Below are 9,474 nucleotides of genomic sequence, written 5' to 3' on the forward strand. Positions count from 1 at the left end.
TCTGGCTAACTGGAGAGGAAGTGGTTGCCAAGACCAGCCGGACATGACGTTTACACGATCGAAATCAAAGCAACTTTCATTTCTCATTTTGCATTTTATTGATTCATATATATTTTATTTTACTAACTAATTTACGGCAGTAATAAATTGGCTCGAATAGTTTAACATGTCTAAAAGAGCTGGATGTGATATTATCTCTGAATGCAGAAGCAAGAGCACACCTTTTGAGCTATTTCTCTGTCCATGTTTGATATTTCTTAAGCAGATATAAACAATAATACAATATGGTTTCGTCCTTGGACAGCCTGCAAATATCAGTGAGTGGCAGGTCTACACACAGATAAAAGACAGGAGCCATTAGGCAAACTTAACACCACCTTCAAACAAGAACACTTGGATGTTTTTAGAAAAGCAAAATTACAGGTTAATTAAGTAAAATGAATGTGTTCTCCCCAATATCTTTATTGCATGTGAAACAACACAGAATTGAATACATTTCTATAATGATATAATCACAATGGTCTATGAATATATTATAGTATTGCACCTTAGGTCTACAGTACATGGTTCTTCCCTTAAACTGTACAACTCGCAAAAAAAAAAGAAAAGAAAGAAAGAGATAGAAAAGAAATAAAACATTTTGTCAGCTATTGGCATGCTACTAAATGACAACATATACTAACAAATATAAAAAAATAGCATCAGTCTACCAAAAAACATTAAGATAAAAAGGATTGTCCGGACCCTGTATGATGCTTTTTGCCAAAGTAAAATCTTTGAGACCATTGCATTGAACATATTAAATAAATATAATTTTTTTAAGCATAAATGCCCATCATTATCACATAAGACGTTTATTTGGTCCAAACAGAAGTGTCCCTGACATGTTCCCACATTCCACACAATGAAAATGAACGGCTACAGGTACATCTGTTCCTCTGGTTGTTTTAAGGAAAATAATATACATTTCCTAAGTACTTTGCTACACACACAGTTCTCAGAAACATATCAAGTAACCTTTGGATAAAATAAATTATTTGTGAAATGTACAATAAATAAAACAGCTGTCAATGTAAATGACTAAAAAAAGCTCATCATTTGAGATCCTTAGCTACTGTATGATCATGGTATCAGTTTACTTCAATGAAAAGCTGACAGGTATGTGACATAAAACTCCTGGAGATCAAGTGACACTTGACACATCTCAAAAACAAGGAGATCATCACCTCACGTTAGGCTTATTGGAATGAAGCAAATGCACCAGCTTCAAGCAACTGCCTATATCTATAATACATAAACCTTTTCTTTCTGAAACATCTCGTCTCCTTAAACTCCAGATGCTACATTTCAGAATATTATGAGCCTCCTTTAAACCCTTTTTTCCCCACCGTAAATGTATCTAAGGTAGCCTATCCTTTACTGCTAGTGCCTGACCACTCTCCATCAGTGGCATAAAAAACGTAACGGCAAGCGTCAAACAAAAGTGCAACTGTTTCACCCACATGAGTAGAACCAGCATTCGTGTACTGCGATCGATTCAGATGCTCCTCCAAGCATTCAGCTGATTTTCCTGCAGAGAAGAGTTAAAACAGAGTTAGAATTTATGTTTTTTGCAGTATACTAGCAATTGGCTACAAGTGACCATATTTGACTCATATTTGGCTCACCTTCTCTTCCACTGTAAGTAAAGGTGGACGAGCCAATGGGCGATCAGAGGCCAGACTGTAGTCAACACCACTGTGACTGGAGACAAGTGAAAAGGCCACCAAAACGCTCTCTGGAACTACAGAAATATAGAATTGTGACAATGGTTTTCTAATTAGAAATGTATCTGTTTTAAAATGTCATCATAAAAACAGCAACCATTTTCAATTTCTAATAAAAAGCTGATAAACTGTGGAAAGGATAAAGACCTTTCGTGCGAGGGGGAGGGAGTCTTCCTGCCTCGGCGAAGGCGATCTTGACTGAAAAATGAAATTAGGGAAATTTTAGCCTGCGATCAAAGGCTTGCATAATGGCAAAAACACACTACAGGCGCTGCTTGTCTCACCTGCGACACGGTCAGCACCTCCAGGGTGTGCAGCCGGTGCAGCACGCTGGCCATGTCGTCCTGCAGCCTCAGCAGCGCCATGGCGATCTGCTCGTTGATGTTGATGTTTCCCCTGGCGGCGCCGACAGAGCGCCGACTCTGTGAGACGCAGCAGCAGGCGGCCTCTACGTTGACACACAGCTGGGAGCCACAGGCGGCCCTGGGGGACTGAGAGCCTGGGCATGGGTGTCAGAACGTGACAGCTTAAAGCTAAGTGTCTTGACATTAAAACAACAATCTAATGCTTTTGAGGAGCATTAAAAGCACATCTTGGGTGACAGGTTCATTATTAGAAAGGGATACAGGCTCACCTCTGCCTCTCCTTGACAAGCAGCTGCTGTGCTGGACTGTACTGATCCCTTCTTCAAGGTGGGGTTCTCCCCTCAGCGTCTGATCCTCCACTCCGTTCTGTGCCGCCTGGCTCTCCACCCAAAGCTCCTTTCGCCTCACCGAGGCAGCTCTGGATCCAGATGACTGGACTTTTGATGTGCCCAGCCCCTTGATGGGGAAACACATGAGAGTCAACCACAGTCTGAATAGCCGTATGGGACAGAACACACCTTAAATTTCACTTCATAACTTCGTGACTGACCTCTTCCATGGCTAGATGCTCCATTGAGTCACAGAATTCCTCGTTGTCGGAGTCTGTGGCTCGGCAGTTCTTCTCAGGAACGCCGTCACTGTGATCTGGAAGGTGCAAAACACAGAACACCATCAACAAAAAAACATGGACAATATGGTAAATTCTATACTTCTTTACTAGGTTTATTTTATATGTTTTGATAATGTGATGTTTATTCATACTTATATAAATATATTTTGCATAATTCAGATTATATTTCAGAGTTAAGTCAACAATCGAGACTGTGAGTAAATCCATACATGTAAGTAATCCATACTCTACCATACCACCCACCCATACAGTCTACTTAACATGTGTAAATTATGTCTCTATGTTAACCCCATAATTGTTTCTTTTTATTTGTATTGCTTATATTACATCCTATTTTTGTGCTTACATCTGTTTTTTTCCCTGCTATGTCAATTTCCCCACAGGGATCATTTAAGTTTGATCTTCTTATTCTCTTATCTTAGATTCCTTACATGGAAAAGAAAATGGAAAAAATGTAATCATCACCAAATACTAGAGGTTCATTGTGACTTTTTGTGAAGTATGTGTCATCTTACCACTGAGGTGTCCATTGAGGTGCCTGTAAGAGCTGGGCTCCACGGAGCAGGCCAGCTCCTCCTCCTCCAGCTCACTGTTGAGGGAGCTGTGTGTCCCGTTGGTGACGGAGGACATGCTGGGCTCCACGCTGCTGCTGGACCCCCTGGGGTCACACCTCCACCTCCTGTCCTGCACCCTCACCTGCCTCGGGTCGGGGCTCCTCCACTCTGAGAGGAGAGGGAGAGAGAGAGAGAGAGAGAGTGTCTGATAACGCAAAACAATGAAGCACACTGCACTCTTTATGTGCCCTTTGTCTGCCCAGTCCAGCTGTTGCCACATCTAGTCATGGGTGTATTTGCTGTAATTACTTTCTTTCTTTAGCACATTAGATATGTGAAGATGTCTACACTCTTTTTGTCAAGTCCAAAAAAAAAAACAAGAAAATGTCTCAGGTGTGTTAATTAAAAAAACTCAGTGCATAGAAGATCAAAGAGAATTTGCACACTATAAAAGTAAAAAAACAAAAAGAGGCCAGCTGACGCAAAAAATGCCACAATATATTTACATGGTGACAAGGTGAAAAAAAGGTGCAAAAAATAAAAGTGCACAAACAGAAAATCATCAGTTCTTAAGACAGAGAGAAACACCAGACAATTTTTCTCATTTATATTAATGGTGTTGCAGGGAAAACACATTCCGCTCAATGAGTTTGAATGGAAGATCTGTGTAAGCACACAACATGCTTTGCAGAGCATGTTTCAGCATGTGTTAAAATCATACTGGAAAACACACTGCAATGCATGTTCTGTGCTTACACTCCCGTCAGCAGTGTTATGGGATTTCCAGTTGAGTTTTGGAATGTATAAAGGCAGGTTGTCCTGTTCTGTTACGTAAATGATACTTAATGCCCTCTGTTGGCTGAGTGTGTGTGTGTGTGTGTGTGTGAATGTGTGTGTGTGTGTGTACGTGTGTACTTGACAGCAACCTTGCAGCCCAAAACAGCTCACAACTAGAACTACTGATGGTACCTTTTTCCTCCTCCGCCTCCTCCTCCTCCTCCTCCTCCTCCTCCTCCTCCTCTTCATCTTCTGTACTGTCTTCTTCTTCATCGCTCTCCTCTTCCTCACCTTTCTCCGAATCACTACTTTCCTCTTTTCTCTCCATTTTGCTATTTTCCTTGCTTTCCTCTGTCTCCTCGCTAATGACAGTTATGCCTTGAACATTGCTTTCTTTGCCATTTTCTTGGGGGTTTTGTATATCAGCCCACAGATCCCCAAAGCCTGAACAGTGAGGGAAATACTCTTGATTAAGTCTTCATGAATGATTTCCAATTGCAGGTTGTGCAGCGTAAATCTAGAGGAAGCAAAGACACGCTCACGCCATCTACAATATTAACGTGTTGACACAACTTTTTGCAGGTTCTACACACTACGACTATACTACAAAGCACACACAACAACATAGGCAGAGGTGTGACCAAGTCAACTTTGCTCGAGGCCCAAGTCAGTCTCAAGTCTTGAGGCACAAGTCTCAAGTCAAGTCTCATTCTAAATGTAGATCACCAAGTCAAGTCAGAACAAGAGTCCATATCAATTTAATATCTTAAAGAAAACTAAATATCTAGGACTTTTCAATGCAATATGGTTTTAATAGGATAAAAACTTGGTAAAAGAATCACGAGTTTGAGTTCTATAATCAGCTTCAATAAATTCAATCATTCCATACAAATTCAGAAAACAGAATTTAAATTCAGTCGTCTGCTGGAACAAATCTCATCATTTTCAGTCTAAGTCATTTACACAAACACAAGATCTCAAGTCAAGACTTTAGAAACCTTTTCAAGTCATCAAAGTACAAGTCAGAGTCAAGTGCCAAGTCACCAGAACCCACTCAAGTCAAGTCTCAAGTCAAGACAAAAGCAATTAAAATTGTGACTCGAGGCCAAGTCACGTGACTCGAGTCCCCACCTCTGCTTAGGCCATTCCAGCACACTAACTACGGAAAGACGGCAAAGAAAAACACATCAGATACATTACAGATTTACACACAATATTTCCACCCATCCACTTAGTTCCTCGGAGTACCTGCAGTGTATTAGCGTCGAGTTCCAGTCTAGTTCAGCTCTAGCTCAGCCAAGGACAGCGCACTCTAATCTGCCTGCCTCTGTCTGCCTTTTGTCAGCGGAATGAAAGGCTAATGAAAGCCATGTAAATGAGGTTAAAATAAGCTGATACACTGTGGGGCCAGGAGGAGAGGAGAGGAGAGGAGCAGCACACCAAAGGAACTCCACATCTACTGCGTATTCTACAGCTACTGCAAACACCAAAGACTTGCCTTCCATTAGCGGCTTGTGAAATGACTTCATCAACTCATCTAGTGACAAAAGACACATGAGAGAGGCTTAAAAAAAAATCATCTCGGAGAATTAGCAGCAGCAACAATGACTCATTGTGCTACATCCCACTTGAGCAGCTATTGTCTTCTGGATTTAAGCCATTTTTTCTTGCTTCTGGAGTGTTTGTTTCATTTTTGGTCACGTACCTGCGTGTTGTGCAAAAGGCCTGGTGAAGGCCCTCTTGTCCACCTCGTTCTCTTCGTCTTCCTCTCCTCGTCCTCCTACTACTCCTCCCTCCACCTCTGTGTAGAAGGTACCCAGCTTCTCCACCAGGTCTGACACTTCATCAGAGATTGGGATGGTCTCCAGAATCTGACAGTGAGAACAAATGATAAGGTTTGTGTTAAAAAAAAAAAAGGACTTGTGGACTTCAGAATCTGCAGTTAAAAGTAACAGGATAAATCTCACATTGTATGTTTGTATGTGTGGTGGGATTGTGTGTAGTCAACTGAGAACAAATTCATAAGAAATAAATATATATTGCAAAGGCTGGCCGATTTATCTGTTGGGCCAATTAATTAGAGCTGATTAGAGCTTTGCAAACAATTGGTTATCAGTGGAAGCGAATGCCTCTTACGCGCTATGATGTGGAAAATTAATAATGCTGTTTACGGGAGCTGTCTCTGCTGTTCATTAAAATAAGTTCTGTCATTATTCACCAAATTTACCAAACATTTACAAAATAATATGATTTAAAAAAATGTGTAATTAATTTCATTTGTTCACAAATTCAGTGTGTCCCATGCAGCTGGACGTCAAGGTATGTAGCCACATCTTATTTAAATTAATTTACTTTTCCTTCAGTGTCTTAAGAGACTCATAAATCAGCATTAGAAAAATTGGTAATATAGAAATTGGTATCAGCCTTCAAAAATCCATAATTATCAGTATCTAGGCACACTGTGAAAAAGAAGGGACTCCAAGTGAAGGGCTGATAGAAGGAAAATGAATTAAATGACTTTCTATTTACCAATAAATTAAGTGTGAATGGAGATAGGAGGAGTGGTCCAAGTTTATTAACTGTTTATGCTTCTGTACGCTGCTTAATATTCAGAGTTCGTTATTTATTGAAAAGGCTTACCAGCTGGATGTCGTCAACGTAATTCATCATGGCTTCCTCCTTTGTCATGTTTCCTAAGGAGCTCCATGCATCCCTGGCAACACAAGATCTCAGTTTAATACTTCAGCACTGAGAGGAAAGCGGGTGGGGAAAAACACACTTGCTGTACAGTAATAATAATATGGATCTTTATATTTACAAAACCACTGTCCTACTGCCTTAAATAGCAACATCTCTTCAGGCGTGTGTTGAAGCACAATCAATCAGCATAATCCAGAATAAAGAAAAGCTATACCATCATCAAGCCCCTCTGTCTCTGGGCAAAAACATAAACCAATTTTAGGACTTGGCATTTATTTTTTTCTCTATCCTTCACTGCTTTATTTTCCCTCTTCATATCAAAATTTCAAAGGGCCCCTCCTCTGGCTGAGCCCACTTTGAAGTGCTCTTGCTGCATCTGAGACATGTGACTGCACACCTGCTCTGTGTCTCCTGGTGCGGCCAGGAGTTAGAGGTGTGGAATATACAGTAACAACTACTTGTACATTAAATGGGCGCACTGTAAAAGCAGTTACCATTTGGCTTTCCCACGACTGTCCCAGAAGCCCGTGGGTCTGGGGAAGTTGCAGGGTCCCAGGGTGGCCTGCTTGTAGTAACTGTAGAACATCAGCATCATGTCATCAGATGGCTGGAAAGGGCCTGAGAGGGACAGAAGAAGAATAACTGAAATCATTACCAACACAGGCTCTGGTATTGCTACTGTAAATATAGCAACCCATGAAATTCTGCGTTATTTTACAGCCTACAGCTTAGATATTTCATATGAAAACAGCATGTATTGTTGTGTTAAGATATATGTGGTGTTAGACTTGACAAATGACTGAATCAGTTAATCAGCTCTTCTAGTCCCAGCAGCTTTATCAACAGAGTGCCGGCCAAGAAACGACCGACTGCTTAAATGCTCAGAATGTAGGTCAGCCTACTGTCTGTGATTGGTGTCCTACAGTGTTTACACACCAATAAGCAGAGCCTTCACACGGCGGAGCAGATAATCATATAGCCGACCATTGCTGTCTTTAAATCCATCTCACTTCCATATTGTCACATAGACTATAACAGAATAGAATAGAATAGAGTAGAATAGAATAGAATAGAATGAGTCGTCACCATCTTCAGGCAAACTCCGGATCACTCTAACTGCGGCAGCAAATTTTGCCTCCAGGCTGGATCTGTCCTCCTCCTGCGCCATGCTGAGTCCCAACCAGGATGACAGGAGGAGAGTCTTCACATCTTCAAGAGGAATTTGAAGCCATTATTAGAAACATCGAGACAAAACCGCCAAGTGTTCACTGATGGACGATTCAACACGTTTTGTCAGCACTGCAGCTAGTTGCTAATTATCTAGGGATGTAGATGTTTTTTTTTAATCAGAGATGGTCGGATTAAAACACATGACTGTTTAATATGGCCTCGTCTGTTTAGCTGTGACAGGCTGTATTCTGCAGAGGAAATGCTTTCATCTATGGTAGATGTGTAAGAAACTCACCATAAAGTTCATGTCTGCCGGTGCAATTATGTTTTATTGCCCGGTGTCTGCAATATCAGAAGGCAATCTCGAATTCGGTGAAGGATGAGCCAAGCAGCCAACATATGATTAGCAAATGCATCTGGGAAATGTAGTTTTTGTTGAACGAAACCTTGGCAACGCGTGCGCTAAGGCCCCGTTCTCGCTCAGCGCTTACTCCTTCGATTCCCACAAATCATTGCTAAAAGGGATTAGAGCCGCAGTGATGTATGGGAAATGTAGTGTTATGAGGCAGGCCTGGTTTTGTAAAGATGTTTAGCAAAGATATTAAGAGTGTCGCAGGCTTTATGTTACATTCAAACACTCCTTAATGAAAAATAGGTTGTAATAATTATTCTTACCAGTTCTCATAGTGTGTCTGTGGTATTCAATAGTGAGTTTTGTTTGTGGTATTTTTTGTTATAGTATCACATTAGGATTTTCTGTGGTATAGTTTCTGACTTTAAAACATAGATTTTGCTGTGATATTTGTATAGTATCCTTATGAGTTATTATAGGATTACTATAGTTGTCATTAGTAAGGGCTGATACCTATCTGTTTATTCATACAAATACAGCTATGTTGTTAAGTCATTTATCTAATTAATTGTTTCAATAAATAATAACTTGACAGATAATCCATAATGGTGGAGTTCCAGAGACAAATTTCAACTTTCAATTTAAAGTTTAACGGCTTACCAATGTGTCATGACTAGGATTACCAAAACAATGAGGGAACATTCAACATCATCCCAACCAATTTGTGGTTTGTGGCTGGAGAACATTATTATTATTATTATTATTATGATTATTATTATTATTATTATTATTATTGTAGTAGTAGTAGTAGTTGTAGTAGCCCAGTAGTAGTAGTAGTAGTAGTAGTAGTAGTAGTGTAGTGGTAGCAGCAGTATTAGCAGTAGTAGCAGAAGTAGTAGGCCTAATAGTGTTATTATTATTAAATATGTGTATGATGGTTAATAATAATAACATAACACAACAGATATATTTTGTAGCACACTGCAGTGCTACAACCTGACGCAGCTGTGCGCTATTCAGAAACCTCAAAAACCTCATTTTTTGCGTCTCAATTCATGCTCCATCGCAGTAAAATCTTATTGGTCGCCGTCTGTCTCCCAACCAATCATGGTTCACACCGCTGACAGCGTAGCTGTGATTTGTCACGGGTGGTTGTGAA

General features: G+C 40.4%; 1 protein-coding gene across 1 annotated transcript; it reads right to left on the minus strand.

Moving 5' to 3' along the window:
• Positions 1-1,557: 1,557 nt before the first annotated feature.
• Positions 1,558-9,454, minus strand: LOC139664208 (acyl-CoA-binding domain-containing protein 5A-like). Its single transcript, XM_071542957.1, has 14 exons — positions 9,349-9,454; positions 7,880-8,002; positions 7,288-7,411; positions 6,734-6,806; positions 5,799-5,964; positions 5,592-5,630; positions 4,385-4,537; positions 3,278-3,484; positions 2,682-2,776; positions 2,401-2,587; positions 2,051-2,265; positions 1,914-1,964; positions 1,668-1,783; positions 1,558-1,570 (listed from the first exon to the last, which is right to left on the minus strand). Exons 2-14 carry the CDS (start codon positions 7,959-7,961, stop codon positions 1,558-1,560), a joined length of 1,521 nt encoding a protein of 506 aa, XP_071399058.1. The 5' UTR covers positions 7,962-8,002; positions 9,349-9,454.
• Positions 9,455-9,474: the final 20 nt, after the last annotated feature.

The sequence above is a fragment of the Centroberyx affinis genome, unplaced genomic scaffold, assembly GCF_046629955.1.
Source record: "Centroberyx affinis isolate AG114_WGS23_722 - 3 ecotype Tasmania unplaced genomic scaffold, CSIRO-AGI_Caff_v1 ptg004204l_1, whole genome shotgun sequence".
Taxonomy (NCBI): domain Eukaryota; kingdom Metazoa; phylum Chordata; class Actinopteri; order Beryciformes; family Berycidae; genus Centroberyx; species Centroberyx affinis.